Source organism: Beta vulgaris, chromosome 2 (assembly GCF_026745355.1).
Source record: "Beta vulgaris subsp. vulgaris cultivar EL10 chromosome 2, EL10.2, whole genome shotgun sequence".
Classification (NCBI taxonomy): Eukaryota; Viridiplantae; Streptophyta; class Magnoliopsida; order Caryophyllales; family Amaranthaceae; genus Beta; species Beta vulgaris.
In genome coordinates, this window is record NC_079203.1 from 53,368,950 (window position 1) to 53,387,709 (window position 18,760).

Sequence of the window (18,760 nt, forward strand, 5' to 3'; positions counted from 1 at the left end):
AAAATATTTGGAATAGAGGTGGTAAAAAGTCACATGATCCGCTAATTTAACTCAATTTCGACAGGAAATTAGCGAGTTTGGGTCAAGGTTTTCAACTCGTTTAAGTAACCGGGTTGACTCGATGCAACTCGTTTATTTAACGAGTTGGGTCAAAGTCTAACAAATTAACTCGAATCTGACACTATAACATGTTTAACTACTCCATGCATGCGTTTCAAAATATAAGACACGCACGATGTTCGAGGTCGAACTTTGATCGTTAATTGCTCTCATTATATGTTGATATAAAATTTTAGAAAATAATGTTATTATAGTCAAAACGAATCCAATGGTATAATTTTACAATTTTTATTTATCATATTATGAGAGATATTGAATCTTCTGAAAAGTCAGTAGTACTTTGATTGGACCGGGAATGGGAATTCTTTTTTTTGTAGTCAAAGTAAATTTTCGTAAAGTTTGAATGCCTTATATTTTGAAATGGATGGAGTACTACTCTAACATGAATATTATTAGTTGGGCTTTAAATAGTTTGATATTTTCACAAATATATAAGATTTATTCTTTATTTGTTCGATTGGTTATTTAGGTAAGATATTAGTATATAAGTTGTGGGTTAAAATTTATATGAAGCACATTTGTTTAGTTATGTGTATACTAGTTGCATATGCACGCGATGCGTGCGTGACAATCTTAGGTAGGTATATATAAATGGACATGTTCTTTATCTAAAATTATTTTGGTAGTGATGTAAATTATTGAGGTTCTTTTGTAGATGTTATTATCTTTTTAAATTAAAGGTGAATGATTTTTAATTGTTTAATACTGTCACTGAAAAATTTGGTAGATGATTTAACAAATTTCTTCTTACGACTTTAGTATAGTTCTTTAACAATTATAAATGTTAATAAACTAATATTGTTTGAAATTTTTAAATATGAAATATTATGTTATCACGGTATATTGCAAACCTTTTTTGGGTTGAAGATTCTAATTGATTTCCTAAATTGATTGTGTCAATCTAGTTTGTCAAGTTATCAACGGTATTGCATAATCTATTTTTGACCTACTCATATGGCAAGTTTCATTGATTCTCATTAGAAAAACATTGTTTTAAATTATTAGAGGGTATTCTAGTCACTTCAAAAAAGGACACCACACCTCCTCCCTTGGCTTATATAATAGAGATCATAGCTTAATAAATAGGTCAATAATGGGTCGGGTAACCCGTTTAATATACTGGTAGGATTAGTGTTGAGTGTTAATGATCCATTTAATAAATAGGTCGAGTTAGGGTTGAGAGCGTTCAACCCGTTTACCGATGGACCCTACTCGAATTTGACACGATGCGACCCGTTTACTAGCTCTAACTTGGAAAATAAAGTCAGGACACATGCGGGATTTTCTTAGATTCGTATATGATTAAAAATCGTACATTAACAAGCGTGTCGAGCAGAATGTTTCAAGTATTATTTACAGCCGATGAAGTATTACTTGGAGCTGAGACTTCTTTCCACACTGTTACAAATACGAAATTAATAGGGAAACTCAATTCAAATGTCAAGTGCTCCTATTGAAAATAGGATTGACTACGGATTTTAAAGCAATACTTATAAACTGTAAAAACCAAACACGAATACGTTATTATGATTTGATAAGTATTGTAAAAGTTTTATGTGATACTAACATATTTCCTACGTTCTCTAATAATCACTACATTAGTATTTTCCTTTTACACTCTCTCCTTTAACCATCTATTATACGCAAGGATAAACATAGTTATGATAAGAAATTTTGTTAGATTTGTCTCGATATAAATCTATATTGTATAAAGTGTCTCATTCTTAACGACTTTTAGATATTGCTTAACACCTACTATGTTTTATCAAATTTTATAATTTTACACCTACATTATATTTAACTTTTATAATTTTAGACCTATATTGTATCAAATTTGATCTATGGACAAATCTTAACGACTTTTTTATAATGCTTGCCATTGGATTTGCCCACTGTTTTGCATCAAGATAATATATTATCAGCTCCAGTTAGGCGAAAAATCTTCTGTATTGTTTGTTGTATTCCAACTTCCAAGTAGGATCTGTTTTGTTTTTTAAGCAAGGTTCCAAGTAGTCAAGTAGAACTAGAATAAAGACAATGCACGTCTATACCATATCTTGCGTATATATAGGTTTTCACTTGCCATAGGCCCATAGCATAAGACATAAGCTTAGTACTTAAGAATAGAGGTGGGCATGGGCCGAGCCAGTACACTGGCCGTCTCAACACGGTTTGGGCCCGGTCCATTATCCACTACATGGGTCGTGGGCCTATCACGGTTAAGAAATTTTATTTCATGTCCGCACCGGCACGAGCCAGTCTTGATGGCCCGTGGGCCTAACGCCTCCCTCCTTTGTTTTTTTAAAAAATCCAAAAAATATATATATAACACGAGCCATGCCCGCAGAAGGCACGAGCCCGACCCGTAGATAAAATATGAAAATTTCAGGCCCGACATAACCCCAAGCCAGCTGGGCGAGCCCCATGGAGCAAACGTTCAGGCCAGACGTTCGTCCCATGGAGCAAACGTCCTAAAAAAAATTTCAACTTTTTCCAGGTAGCTGTGGCAATGGGATGGTGGTGGCAGAAGGTGGAAGCTGGTGGAGTGAGGTGGGTGGTGGTGGTTTAGGGAAAAAGAAGGAAAATGTTAGAGATGTAATTTCAAGTTTTTTTGGAGCGATTTTAACTACTTTTGGAACGATGAATAGAATTAAATTCAGTTAGACATTGGTTCATGCCTCTTTGCACTGAGAAGTTTTCTAATTGTAGATATGATGCTAATAGCCAATAACTAACTATACTAAACATCTTTATCAAAAATTAATGCCAATACGTAAATAGCCAACAGAGTTCATTGTTACTATCAACTACTTAAGCAAGTTAGGTGATTAATATACTAATAACCAGCAATTTCTTGTCAAATATTTGGCTATTAGAATATGTGAGGTAAAATAGGTATGAAACTCTACCAGAGTTGATTAGACATTTTAGTTTTAGGTCTATGATATAACTTGCAATATCTACTTGTTAATTGTTATAGATATATTTGAACAAACAATACTGTATGTGACTTGTGATAATATATTCCTAAAACTGATATCATGTAACTTGAAGTTAAGAACAAACATGATCTTGCTTATTAGGGCTCTTGTAGTCTTATTACTTGCCATGTAATTCACTAATTTACACCAACTCTTTTTCTTAAAGGAAACAAATTCATTCTTCTATGATACATTGAAATACTCTTAACTACAATTATCTTCATCTTGAACTCATCAAGCTCTAATACAATTTTGAGGTAACCAATAATAATATATTAATATATAAAACAGTCTTTAGCATAAACTTCAATAAGATCAACCAAACATACAAAATTACAAACATGTGAAGTAGAAGAATTTTAATTGTATAAATATCTTGTAATAGTCTTCACAAACGATGAGAAATATGAACAAATTTCACTATATCAGAATATAAATTATCAGAGATTTATAGAAATCAAGAGATCAAATTTTGCAATAAAAACTTCATATAATCGTATATCATGTCGGTATTATACATTCAGATACAAGTGACACTTGAAGTATCTCTATTATATAAGGCAAGACATGGGGGACACCAAAAAATAAAAAAATAAAAAGGAATAAAAGAAGATAACTAACTATTTCATTTGAATGGAAAAAGGGGGAAGTAAATTATTTAAATTGAACATTAGTTTTTTGAGAAAGAAAAATATAAAACAGTTTTTTACCCAATTAATTTTATTTTTACTTCATTTGTTATCACACATGATCGCACGCATTGCGTGCATGTAAGACTAGTACTATATATATGGAGAACAAGTTGACGAATGAACAACAAAGACTAATTGATGCAGGGTCTCACACCAAGTGTGCAGCAATTTCATTACTGTTGAAGCCTAAAATGATACATTCTTATTGATATAAAGTATGAAAGAAAACATCTGCATCTCTCAAGTTTTAACAAACCTTGGATAATTTACTTAGTGACAATAACGGTTAAATCAACCACGACTTCCCGAACCATAGTAATATTGTCCATCATCATCCCTACTATGAATCCACCAAAGAAGATTGGAAAGGGAGTTGCCATCATCGAAACCATTCAAATTTCGTGTCTTCTCTAGGGCATTCTCTTTGTCGTAAATTCCTTCCAAAGCATACACAAATCCCTTCCATCCTTCTCTAACCCCGTCCCTTCCCAAAGCCGGCATTGTCCAATTCACAAGATCTTTCACAAAGTTCACATCAGGAAACAACGCCTCAGTAATAGGCAATATTGGAAGGACTTGAATTCCAAGCCTATACTCCTTCCGCTCGGGTGGTGCAAACCAAGGAGCACAGTCCCTCTTGTTAGCCCACAAAACAGTCAACATCTTGTTCGCGCTGCTGAAATCGTCCTCATACATCCCCTCTCCTTCTCTTATATGCCACCATGTTTGTGCTGATTTCATCTCCATCGCTACAAGAGATGAACCAAGAGCAACAAGATGGGTATCCCCATAAGCCAACCCCATCAAAGCTGCAGAATAGTAGGCATTCACTGCCTCACTTGTGCTTTCCTGATTCCTGCCATCACGAAATTCAATCAACCCAGCAGCCCAAGAATGCAGCTTATACAAATCGAAACATCTCAAACGCGTATAATTCATGTTTCCTTTACCCAAACTCATGAAATCCGCCAGCAACGAATACGCTTGAGGCATATACTTGCTTCCCCAAGCAGGATCAATCTTAGCAAGAACAGCAATTGCATAAAGGAAATACCCCAAATGGTAATGATGATCATTATAAATCCCGAAACCGAAATCAGCCCCAGAATCAGTTGAACCCTGTTTAGTCACCATTCCACCCCACTTTCTATCATACAAAAACCCATTCCCATTAAAAGTCCCATCTAACCAAGGCTCAATAGTCTCCCTCAAAAAACTCCTAACCTTAGGAATTACATCAGGATAACAAACCTCCTCAGCAATCAACGCCATCCTAGCAGCTCGAGCGATCAACTTCCCATAGAAATACGAGGAAGTTGTCGATATCGAGCTCGAATCCAAACCTTCAACATCTCTAGTAAGAGCTGATATAATTTCAGCATAAGCTTCTTCCTTAACACCCCGAATATAATGCCAAGTAACCGGAATCGATTCGGTCCTCAATGACCATGAATCCCCAACAACACCCACAAGTTCCCCATCAATACTCTTATACTTAAAATCATCCAAAACAGCAACATTATCATTATTACCTAATAACAACTTAACATGTAAAGGATGAGCAAGCATTAATAAATCACCCCACCCTCTTTTTTCCCATTTATAATCAACATTAAACGGTTTAACAAACACAGCCTCACCATTAACAGGATAACAGTGAGAGTATTTATCAAGAATGTACTCATATTTCGTGTCTGAGTCGGGTAACACTGCAAATCGAATAATACCCGAAAACGAATCTGATGTAATATTAGACCCATCATGGGTCAAATTAATAGGCGATGAAGAGTAAATTACCCATGTTTGATGATTATTAAGCTTAACAACATACTTAGTGTTGGAATTATCAGGAGAAATCGAAAGAATTGCATGAATTGTTGAAAATTTAAGAGAAGTGCCTCTTAAAACAGCGCAAGTAACAAAAGGGCTCCCTCTAACAAGAAAAAAACGAAGATTAGAAGACGGGAAATCAATAGTTACACTAAGATCATTGAAATTTGACACTTTATGTGAATCTGGGTGTTGATTATTTTGTGCAGAGATGGTGAAATTAGCGTTGAATTCTTGGTAAATGAAGGAAGAATTGGCGAATCGAGATGGGTAGGAGAGAGAAAGTGAGGAGAGAGAGAGTTTGATGAGATAAGGGTGAATGTATTCAGGTTGATCGCCATTCTTGAGGACGAAGTTCTGGAAGAAAGAGTTTGTTGGTAGAGGAGAAGAAAGAAGTTCAGGGGAGAACAATCTAGAAGGATCTGGAAGAACAGAGGATTCGATTTGTGGGAAAAGGAATGCGGATGAGGGATTGTTGTGGGTATCTGCCATTGATGGTTCTTCAAAAGGTTGAAGAAATGGGAGTAATGGTGGTTGAAGTTGTTGTGAAGAAAATGGAGATTTTTTGGGGTTTTTAAAGGGTTTTGTGATTAGAGAAGTTAGTTTTCTTTTGACTTTTTTAAGTATCATGCGGGATGAAGAAGATAAGAAATGATGTGTAATGGAATTATTAGTATAATAAGATTATAAAAATTATTATTATATTGACTAAGTTTAATGTTTATGCTTAGATGTTAAGAGAGATGGGGTAGGGGGAAGACTGATCCACAATTATGGGGTGGTTTCTAGGATAAGGGGTGATTGAGCACAATGATGTTTGCATGATTAGGGAGAAAGAAAAGAAAGAAGGTTGGATTACTATTTAACAAGGTATGTGTGATGGGGAGAATAGAGTTTGTCATGTTGATGATGATTGTTGAAAGTCATGTACAGAGCATTTATCTTCTGAGAATCTGAAAGTGTGAAGCAAAGGATGATGAAGGAAGGTGAAAATACTTTGGAAGCAATGCTAAGGGATTAGATATTCTTGTAATCTTGTAGTATAGTTTAAGGATATGAATGAAATCTTATCGTGTAATGACAGATGGTGGTAGCTTAGAGTATTGACGATTTCTCATCACCTGTTATCTATTGGAGCCTGGAAAATCTCACATGCTCAAAGTATACTCTAAGTCTCCTTGCCCACTATTATCTCACACTTAGCCCATCAACTCCATACACCCACTTTTTAATCATTGTTTACCCACTTTATTGGTTAGTTTCACATTTTTTATAGGAAGACCAAAAAGGAACGAATGTGATATATAACACTTGTAGCAGTAAACATCTCAATTCCATACTGTACTAAAACTTACTGTGGAGGTGGTAATGAAGGGTGCCGTTAGGAACAAATTCATAGACAAGCAATCTTTGAAGATCAGTTATATAATAACCCACAGGGAAACCAAATAACGATGGTGCACACGGCTAATAATCTCAACCTCTGCTTTGAATTCGCGATCTCCTTGCCCATTATTATCTTTCAACTTCTTTATAGCTACTTCTCTGCCATCTTGCAATAAGCCTTTGTACACAACCAAATCCACCAGCCCCCAAAATATTTTGTGAAGCAAATCCATTAGAGGCTGCACTCAAGTCCTCATACGAAAACCATGTTTTTGAACTGCCTATTCCAGGATCATCTGGTGATGAATTTATAAAATCGCCACCACCAACATCATTTTGCTTTATAAAAGAGGTACCTGGAAGAACAACGTAGCATCCTTAGCAGTTATCCCAAATGCACATGTAAGCATAGACTTCATAAAAAAGTATTATCAAATATCTTGATGGAGGATGGAGAAGCAGTAGTTTTGCTATCTGCTCTCTCAAAAGTCACACCAGCAGTATTTACTTTTAAAGCAACCTCTATGGTTTGCTAAGAACAATATCTTTTGAGCTAAGCTTACAATTAGATTTGTCGAGATCTGAAGTGCCCATGATCCAGGAACTTATTGGACCAACCACTAAACTAGCACAACAACAAAATTCTGACATGAAAAGGCATGACATAGTGTCTCTAATTACTCACTAAGCTTCAGAAGTTTGTGCTTCAGAATCGAACAAAAAAGAGAACACGTTCTTCGATATTTAACCCTATATACTACAGAGTAATACAGTAGTTTCTTAAGTTCTTGTTTTCATTTGTTTCGATATTCTTCAGTATTTCCGCAAAGGGAGAGGAGTGTTAAAATTGGGTGCCTAGCTTAGATAAACACATAGTGCAGCAACTTTTAGGTTCTTGTACGTTATTGTTTTGAAATTTTAGTGTTGGCAAAATGGGGGAGAAAGGGGGATTCAAACTAAGAAAGCCTGGAATCATACCATTACTCAACCCTCCATACTCGATTACATTAATCAGGATGTCACAATTTTTATGATGAGATAAGAAGCATGAATTAGAGCCAACTACGATCTACAACAACAGAATCATATTTGACTTAATACCCTTAAATCTACTGAGCAAACATGCTATCAAATTGAAGTTCTATAACATGAACATCCCAATTCTGCCAAACCTTACAAACCTCCAATATTCTCCTTTAAACTCCCACAAATTAAACCCAATTTAATCAATACCAAAATCCCTTATCAAACAACTTCTGAGATGAAAAATTTGTGAAACCCAATTCACTGCAAAAACCCAGAATTCTCTAGCATCAATCAATATGTCAAGAACCCTAAACAACAAAATTCACCCAGCAACACAATCCTTAAAATTTGTATAGCAAGAATTCTAATTATACCAATTATTATAAAACAAATATTTTTCCCTTGATTCAATATTTCAATTACTCAAAATCAACAAGATCAAACCCCAAAAAAATTAAATTTTTTTCCCGGAAAAAAGCAAAAATTCCAATAATAGTACAATTGCTTAAAATGAGAAAAACCCGGATCACCAAGCAGATAATATTACCCCAAAATATAGCAAACCAAAAATCCTAAAACAACACCCACATTACAATTTTTTCAGCAGAAAACAATCTAATTACATAAAATCGAAATGCCCAACAAATTAAAGTAAAATTAAGCCACATTAAAAATACAACAAAGAGCTGAAAGAACAAAATTAAGGAAGAAAATCAAAATTACAGGAGAAATAATTACCTTGTTCCTTGGTTTGAGGGTTTCTATATTGAGGAATCACGGAGTAGTACAGATAGATATCTTGAAATTTCTGGAAAAAAAAAAAGAGCATGACGAGGATGATGATGATTAAATTAAACCCATCACCCGTGTTAGTACGTTACTAACTTATTTCTCCATCCGAAGACTTCAGTGGTACTGTGGTAGAATATGTTTTTTTTTGGGCTCAAGATTATACGGGTGGTGTCGTGGGATTCGAATCTGTAACTTATCGTTTACAATACTTCAATCTTAACTATCGGGTCAAAATATTTTCGGTTTGTTCTGTCGCAAATAAATGTACTACCTTTTTCTTTTCAAAATACTTGGGATAGAGGTGGTAAATAGTCACATGATCCGCCAATTTGACCCAATTCCGACAGGAAATTAGCGGGTTTGGGTCAAGGTTTTCAACTCGTTTAAGTAAGCGGGTTGACTCGACGCAACTCGTCTATTTAACGAGTTGGGTCAGGGTCTAACAAATTAACTCGAATCTGACACTACAACCTGTTTTACTACTAGCTCCCTCCGTTTCAAATTATAAGGCACGCATGATGTTCGAGGTCGAACTTTGACCGTTAATTGTTGTCAATATATGTTGATAGAAAATTTTAAAAAATAATATTATAATAGTATTTTTCAAGACGAATCAAATGGTATAATCTTTATAATTTTTATTTATCATAATATGAGAGATATTCGTAGTCAAAGTAAATTTTCATAAAGCGTGAATGCCTTATATTCTGAAACGGATGGAGTATTACTCTAACATGAATATTATTAGTTGGGATTTAAATAGTTTGATATTTTTTCACAAATATATAACATTTATTCTTTATTTGTTTGATTGGTTTATTTAGGTAAGATATTAGTATATAAGTTGTGGGTAACAATTTATATGAAGCACATTTGTTTAGTTTATGTGTATATCATCGCTTGATAAATGGATCAATAACGGGTCGGGTAACCCGTTTAATATACTGATATGATTACTGTTGAGTGTTAATGACCCATTTAATAAATGGGTCGAGTTAGGATTGAGAGCGTTCAACCTGTTCACCAATAATGGACCCTACACGAATTTGACACGAGGCGACCCGTTTACTGGCTATAACTTGGAAATAAAGTCAGGCAACATGCGGGATTTTCTTAGATTCATATCGATATTAAGGATTAAAATTGTATATTGATAAGCGTGTCGAGTGAAATGTTTCAACTATTATTTAGAGTCGATGAAATATTACTTGGAGCTGAGACTTCTTTCCATACTGTTACAAATATGAAATTAATAGGAAAATCAATTCAAATGTCAAGTGCTCCTATTCGATAGGATTGAGTATTGACTACGAATTTTAAAGCAATACTTATAAACTGTAAAAACCAAACACGACTACATTATTAAGATTTGATAGGTATTGTAAAAGTTCTACGTGATACTAACATATTTCCTAGGTTCTTTAATAATCACCACATTAGGATTTTCCACTATTTTCATTCTCTCCTTTGACCACCTATTATACGCAAGGATAAATATAGTTATGATAAGAGAATTTATTAGATTTGTCTCGATATAAATCTATATTGTATAAAGTTTCTCATTCTTAACGACTCTTAGATATTGCTTAATACCTACTATGTTTTATCAAATTTTATAATTTTACACCTACATTATATTAAATTTTTATAATTTTAGACCTATATTGTATCAAATTTGATCTACAGACAAATCTTAACGACTTTTTTATATTGCTTGCCATTGGATTTTCCCACTGTTTTGCATCAAGATAATTTTAGAAGCTCCAATTGGGCGAAAAATCTTCTCTATTGTTTGTCGTATTCCAATAACTTCCACGTAGGATATCAATTTTGTTTTTTGAGCAAGGTTCCAAGTTCCGATATCCAAGTAGTCAAGTAGAACTAGAATAAAGACAAATGTGCACGTCTATACCATATCTTGCGTATATATAGGTTTTTAGTTGCCATAGGCCCATAGCATAAGACATAAGCTTAGGACATAGAAATGGGCATGGGATGGGCCAGCACGCGGGCAATTCCTGTACAATTTGGGCTCGGCCCGTTATCTGCTACGTGGGTCATGGGCCTATCACAATTAAGAAATTTTATTCCTGGCCCGCACCGGACACAAGCCCGTCTAAATGGTCCGTGGGCCGAACGCCCCTTTCCTTTGTTTTTTAACCTAAAAATGTCAAAAATCCAAAAAAACAACATAAAACTCGGGCTAGGCCCGCAAGAGGCACGAACCCGCCCCGTGGGACCGTGGACAAAATATGAAAATTTCAGGCCAGCATGGCATGCCACACACGGGCTCGTGCCGACCCGTCATTTTCCCAAGCCCGTGAACAAGCCTAACCCGACTCGGACTCATGCTCAGGTTTATATTATTGTTGAATCCCATGTTTATTGTATTGACTGGTGTGAGTTATCCTACATTGGATAAAGAGGAAAGAAAGTATTACAATATAAAATAGAGGAGTTACCGGCTTACCGCTACTATTGTAAATTGATTTTAGTATAGAACTTTCTTTGCTCTTGTATGTGGACTGAACTCTTGAATCTTGATAAACTGAACGGATTTATATAAACGAACTAGTTATTAGGCCCGGGCTATGCTCCGAATAAGGAAAATTTTCATTTATTAATATTATACATTAAATGAATAACACTAAATAACAATTGGTCTAGTGGTCAAGATGTTAGTATATAACCTTGAAGTCACGGGATCAAACCTCATGCTAAGCAATTTCTAATTTTTTTTATTGTATGTGGATTACATGGAGTAGAAAGCGCTTAGGGAGAGCGCCACGTGGCATCGTTCCTTGTTTAGGAACGCCTTTTAATATATTAGTACTAGAATTTTTTGCACGCGATGCGTGCTTGAATTTTTTTTGAAACAGAAATTCGATTTTCTTCGGCATAAGAGTCAAATTTTGAACATTAGACATACGAAGTATAATTGTTTTTAGTTGCAAAATTTGATTGGTTTAGTTTCTGTCACTTAAGTCTCTCACCATTTTTTTTTTTTTACTTTCAAAGTTAAATTCTATGAACAAAATAGATATTATATTGAATTTATTTATGATTTCTAATATTATAATTTTTTAGTTGATTTTTAAATTATGTACAATACTTCATAAAATTGTAAAGAAAGTGGACACTTTGATTTCAAGTCAATTTTTTCATAGGTTGTAGTTTGTAAGTGAATTTTTAAGTTTTTGTAAAGCTTCTTGTTTTAGTGATTTGCATAACGCAAATTATGCAATTTTATGATTTTAGTTGACCTGTGAGTGATTGTTATAATTATTATTTGAAATTTTTGTTTGAACCCCATTTTGATTTGTAAGTGAATTTGTAATTTAGGATGGGAAGGGCGTAACATAGTCTCTTTATTCGGGGACAACATAGCTCCCCACATTCCCTTATATAATAGAGATATGCTGTACTTTAATTTTTGAATGATATTTCACATAAACCTTTTTACCTTAATAGTTAAACGTATTATATAATAGAAAAAATAGGTCCAAATATATGTAAAAGTTTCATTATATATAGGAAACACTATAAAAAGTAAATAATGTTCTTCCTTGTCTAACTTCTAAATTCTGATTTCACTACAAATACACCTCTATTTTTTATGTGACCCACCATTAATTGTGAATGGTTCTTGAGAATAGTGATTTGCAACTAAATTTTTGTAAATGTTTTTTATGTATTGACGTTCTAGGTTATTAGTTTTAGTTTGTATGTAAAAATTTTAAGTTTTAATAAAGTTCCTGATTATTTGAGTGATTTGCGTGATTTTTATAACGTGATTTTCTCAATTGTATGAGTGATTTGTAAAGTTTCTTCTTTTAAGTGATTTGTGAGTGAGTGTTGTAAAGTATTTTTCGATAGTTTTCTTTTAGTGCCGATTTTGATTTTGACATTCCTTTTGTAATTTAGAAAGGAAAGGGGGGCAAAATAGGCAATTCAAAAAAGGACACCATTTCTCCCCCCTTCCCTTATATAATAGAGATAGATTTTTACTTTTGACATGTTTATAGCTTTGCACGTGGTCGAATTTAAGCCGCCAGAGTTTGTAGTTAGCTGAAAAATTGGTTTGATTTTTTTTTCTTGTTTTGGATCATGCATCTTTGCACTGAAAAGTTTTCTAAATTGTAGATATGATGCTAATAGCCAATAACTAACTATACTGAACATCTTTATCAACAATTAATGCCAATACATAAAGTTCATTGTTACTATCAACTACTTAAGCAAGTTAGGTGATTAATATACTACTCTCCGTCCCATAATAAAGTATTTGTTTCTTTTTTTACACGGTCTTTAAGACGTAACTTTGACCTTTAATATCTTTAATTTCGTATTAATAAAAAATATAAAAGTTGATATTATGAAACTACACATTGAGACGAATTTAAAAAGATCTCACATGAATATGTTTTTTTATATATACAAATGAGAATATGCAGTCAAAGATTTTAAAGTTTGACCCACCAAAAATGAAATAGGCACTATAATATGAGACGGAGGGCATAATAACCAACAATTTTTTGTCAAATATTTCGCTAATAGAATATGTGAGGTAAAACAGGTATGAAACTCTACCAGAGTTGATTTGACATTTTAGTTTTAGGTCTATGATATAACTTGCAATATCTACTTGTTAATTGTTATAGACATATTTGAACAAACAATACTATATGTGACTTGTGATAATATATTCCTAAAACTGATATCATGTAACTTGAAGTTAAGAACAAAAATAATCTTGCTTATTAGGGCTCTTGTAGTCTTCTTACTTGCCATGTAATTCACTAATTTACACCAACTCTTTTTCTTAAAGGAAACAAATTCATTCTTATATGATACATTCAATAATTTATGGGGGAAATACTCTAAGTACAAGTATCTTCATCTTGGACTCATCAAGCTTTAATACAATTTTGAGGTAACTAATCAGATTTGTCATATATATATAAAAAAAAAAAAAAAAACTCTTCAGCCCTTCTTTTTTGAATAGTTAACCAATAATAATCTAAAAAACAGTCTTTAGTATAAACTTCAATAAGATCCACCAAACATACAAAATTACAAACATGTGAAGTAGAAGAATTTGATGAGAAATATGAACAATTTCACTATATCAGAATATCAATTATCACAGAGATTTATAGAAGTCAAGACATCAAATTTTGCAATAAAAACTTCATATAATTGTATATCATGTGGGTATTATACATTAAGATACAAGTGACACTTGAAGTATACTGTATATGGAGAACAAGTTGACAAATGAAAAACAAAGAGTAATTGATGCAGGATGATTACTGTTGAAGCCTAAAATGATACATTCTTATTGATTTTAACATATGAAAGAAAACATCTGCATCTCTCAAATTTTAACAAACCTTGGATAATTTACTTAGTGACAATAACGATTAAACCAACCACGACTTCCCGAACCATAGTAATATTGTCCATCATCATCCCTACTATGAATCCACCAAAGAAGATTGGAAAGGGAGTTGCCATCATCGAAACCATTCAAATTTCGTGTCTTCTCTAGGGCGTTCTCTTTGTCGTAAATTCCTTCCAAAGCGTACACAAATCCCTTCCATCCTACTCCAACCCCGTCCCTTCCCAAAGCCGGCATTGTCCAATTCACAAGATCTTTCACAAAGTTCACATCAGGAAACAACGCCTCAGTAATAGGCAATAATGGAAGGACTTGAATTCCAAGCCTACACTCCTTCCATTCAGGTGGTGCAAACCAAAGACCACTGTCCCTCTTGTTAGCCCACAGAACACCCAACACCTTGTTCGCGCTGCTGAAATCATCCTCATACATCCCCTCTCCTTCTCTTACATGCCACCATGTTTGTGCCGATTTCATCTCCATTGCTACAAGAGATGAACCAAGAGCAACGAGATGGGTATCCCCATAAGCTAACCCCATCAAAGCTGCAGAATAGTAGGCATTCACTGCCTCACTTGTGCTTTCCTGATTCCTCCCATCACCAAATTCAGTCAACCCACCAGCCCAAGAATGGAGCTTAAACAAATCAAAACATCTCAAACGCGTATAATTCATGTTTCCTTTACCCAAACTCATGAAATCCGCCATCAATGAATACGCTTGAGGCCTATACTTCCTTCCCCAAGCAGGATCAATCTTAGCAAGAACAGCAATTGCATAAAGGAAATAACCCAAATGGTAATGATGATCATTATAAATCCCAAAACCGAAATCAGCCCCAGAATCACTTGAACCTTGTTTAGTCACCATTCCACCCCACTTCCTATCATACAAAAACCCATTCCCATTAAAAGTCCCATCTAACCAAGGCTCAATAGTCTCCCTCAAAAAACTCCTAACCTTAGGAATTACATCAGGATAACAAACCTCCTCAGCAATCAACGCCATCCTAGCAGCTCTAGCGATCAACTTCCCATAGAAATACGAGGAAGTTGTCGAAATCGAGCTCGAATCCAAACCCTCAACATCTCTAGTAAGAGCTGATATAATTTCAGCATAAGCTTCTTCCTTAACACCACTAATTGAATGCCAAGTAACCGGAATCGATTCGGTCCTCAATGACCATGAATCCCCAACAACACCCACAAGTTCTCCATCAATACTCTTATACTTAAAATCATCCAAAACAACAACATTATCATTATTACCTAATAACAACTTAACATGTAAAGGATGAGCAAGCATTAATAAATCACCCCACCCTCTTTTTTCCCATTTATAATCAACATTAAACGGTTTAACAAACACAGCCTCACCACTAACAGGATAACAGTTAGAGTATTTATCAAGAATGTACTCATATTTCGTGTCTGAGTCGGGTAACACTGCAAATCGAATAATACCCGAAAACGAATCGGATGTAATATTAGACACATCATGGGTCAAATTAATAGGCGATGAAGAGTAAATTACCCATGTTTGATTATTATTAAGCTTAACAACATACTTAGTGTTGGAATTATCAGGAGAAATCGAAAGAATTGCATGAATTGTTGAAAATTTAAGAGAAGTACCTCTTAAAACAGAACAAGTAACAAAAGGGCTCCCTCTAACAAGGAAAAAACGAAGATTAGAAGAAGGGAAATCAATAGTTACACTAAGATCATTGAAATTTGAGACTTTATGTGAATCTGGGTGTGGATTGTTTAGTGCAGAGATGGTGAAATCAGCGTTGAAAACTTGGTAAATGAAGGAAGAATTGGCGAATCGAGATGGGTAGGAGAGAGAAAGTGAGGAGGGAGAGAGTTTGATGAGATATGGGTGAATGTATTCAGGTTGATCGCCATTTTTGAGGACGAAGTTTTGGAAGAAAGAGTTTGTTGGGAGAGGAGAAGAAAGAAGTTCATGGGAGAAGAATCTAGAAGGATCTGGAAGAACAGAGGATTCAATTTGTGGGAAAAGGAATGCGGATGAGGGATTGTTGTAGGTATCCGCCATTGATGGTTCTTCAAAAGGTTGAAGAAATGGGAGTAATGGTGGTTGAAGTTGTGAAAAAAATGGAGATTTTTTTGGGTTTTTAAAGGGTTTTGTGATTAGAGAAGTTAGTTTTCTTTTGACTTTTTTAAGTACCATGTGGAAAGAAGAAGATAATAAGAAATGATGTGTAATGGAATTATTAATATAGTTGATAAGATTATAAAAATTATTATTATATTGACTAAGTTGTATGTTTATGCTTAGATGTTAAGAGAGACGGGGTGGGGGGGAAGATTGATCCACAATTATGGGGTGGTTTCTAGGACAAGGGGTGATTGAGAGAAAATGATGTTTGCATGATTAGTGAGAAAGAAAAGAAATAAGGTTGGATTACTATTTTACAAGGTATGTGTGATGGGGAGAATAGAGTTTGTCATGGTAATGATGATTGTGTTAAAAGTCATGTAAAGAGCATTTATCTTTTGAGAGAATTTGAAAGTGTGAAGCAAAGGATGATGAAGGAAGGTGAAAATACTTTGGAAGCAATGCTAAGGGATTAGATATTCTTGTAGTATGGTTTAAGGATATGAAAGAAGTCTTTCATGTAGTGAACATATGGTGATAGTTTAGTAGTATTGACGATTTCTCTATCACCTGTTATCTATGGAGCCTAGAAAATCGAGTTTTACGACGATATATCATGTATATGAGTAGTTCTTCTTGTGCATATATATATATTTTCGAAGATAAGGTCGTATGATATTTTCTTTATAAGTAAGAATAAATTTTCTGGGCTGCCCTCGCATAAGGCCCCAATCCAAAATCTCGTTACAAGCGATACAACCTCAATCCTCCTCCTCCTTTAAATCTCAAGCAAATGCTTGGGATAAGAATTGAACTCTATACTTTGTTAGGAAATGAGGCAGTATGACATATGTAATTAAGTAAATGTATGCCTTAGAGTTATATATTGGCACTTAACCTAAAAATAATATTTCGCGACTGCCGTAATTTCTTCAAGAAGCTAAAGTAAATTTCATTTACTGCTTTGCATTTCCTATTCTAGAGTATTTGGAAAAAGAGGAATGCTATTATTTTTAATAATAAAAAATGGTGCCCAAATTGTGTTCTCCCTTATCCTTCTTCCTGGTCGATGAGTGTCAATGTATGCCTTAGAGTTATATATTAGCACTTAATAATGAATTTTCAATAACGACGAGTGGCGGGCTCGGTTGAAGGTCGATTCTTGTCATGCTACTGGAATAATGTATCTCTCTTACAGGGAGCACCACCCCCTTCCCTTCCTCCTCGTCGATGACTGTCGTCGGGAAGCCTCCTCTATTTTTCAAACTAAACTTTGATGGAACAGTGAAGGGAGACTCAGATGATGTAGGAATTATCATCAGCAACCATGAAGGTCATCTTCAACAAGCCAAAGCCAAAGCCTTCAACTTAGGCTACTCTTCAATCCTCATAGCTGAGGCTATTGCTCTTCATCATGTTCCAAAGGTTTCCCTCCAGATTGGTATTCGTCATATTCTTGTTGAAGGTGACAACTTAAAGGTGATCAACTCCTTATATGATACGTTGGCGGTTCCTTGGAAAATTGCAAGCATTGTTGATGATTGTAAAATCCTACTCACTCAGTCACTTTGCCTCCTTTAAAGTTCGTCATGTCTTTCGATATATAAGCTAACCCAACTGCTGATTGGATCGCTAATGTTAGACACCTTGTCACTTCAAGTTTCGATGTTTCACTATATAATAATTATATGCTTTCTTCTATTTTTGTATTCGACACATTAGGCACCCCCCTCGAGAGGGGGAGGGGAACCTAATGTTTTTCCCTTACCTTTATAAAAAAAAAACCTATAAATAAGAGTTTGTTATGAAGTCTTTTTTATATATATTATGCTTCCTCCTAATGAAAGTCTCAAACACCTCTTAATCAACAATGAACAATTGACTAAAAGATATAACGAATACTTAATGTAGTAAGAGATTGATAAAGTAGTATTAAATGAGTAGTTTCAACTAGGTTTCGTTTAATTATACCAGCTTTATATGCATATTAAACCTAAACTGTGTAATTACATATTATAATCTCAAATATATATTTTATAGTCGGATTTATGTAATGAGTCATTCGGTTTGATTTTATATCTAAACCTATCATTTAAAATTTGAATATACAAGTATTTGCTTATTGTAATAGTTTGGTCTCTATGCATTATCTTAACTTTTTCGATACAGGATGCAAAACTTCTAAGTCAAACAAAGAATGATACATCTATCAATTAGGTAGTCAGGTAGACAACCCACTAGAGATAGACATTCAAAAATAATTAACTCTTAAAATCCTTTACTCATTAATGCCTATTTTTAGTGGGTAGATTATCCACTTGATAGACAAAGTTTTATCCAAATTAAACCCCATAAATTATACTTCTTTCTTCCAAAAAGTTAGATCATATTGCTTGCTTCATTAGGTAATC

General features: G+C 34.3%; 3 protein-coding genes across 3 annotated transcripts; 1 reads left to right on the plus strand and 2 right to left on the minus strand.

Moving 5' to 3' along the window:
- Positions 1-3,911: 3,911 nt before the first annotated feature.
- On the minus strand, positions 3,912-6,972 carry LOC104905483 (glucan endo-1,3-beta-D-glucosidase 1). Its single transcript, XM_010694044.3, has one exon. The coding sequence runs from the start codon at positions 6,251-6,253 to the stop codon at positions 4,085-4,087; it is 2,169 nt and encodes a 722-aa protein (XP_010692346.2). The 5' UTR covers positions 6,254-6,972; the 3' UTR covers positions 3,912-4,084.
- Positions 6,973-14,002: 7,030 nt separating this feature from the next.
- Positions 14,003-16,615, minus strand: LOC104905464 (glucan endo-1,3-beta-D-glucosidase 1). Its single transcript, XM_010694021.3, has one exon. It carries the CDS (start codon positions 16,419-16,421, stop codon positions 14,235-14,237), a length of 2,187 nt encoding a protein of 728 aa, XP_010692323.2. The 5' UTR covers positions 16,422-16,615; the 3' UTR covers positions 14,003-14,234.
- Positions 16,616-17,579: 964 nt separating this feature from the next.
- Positions 17,580-17,930, plus strand: LOC104883707 (uncharacterized). Its single transcript, XM_010668265.2, has one exon. The coding sequence runs from the start codon at positions 17,580-17,582 to the stop codon at positions 17,928-17,930; it is 351 nt and encodes a 116-aa protein (XP_010666567.2).
- Positions 17,931-18,760: the final 830 nt, after the last annotated feature.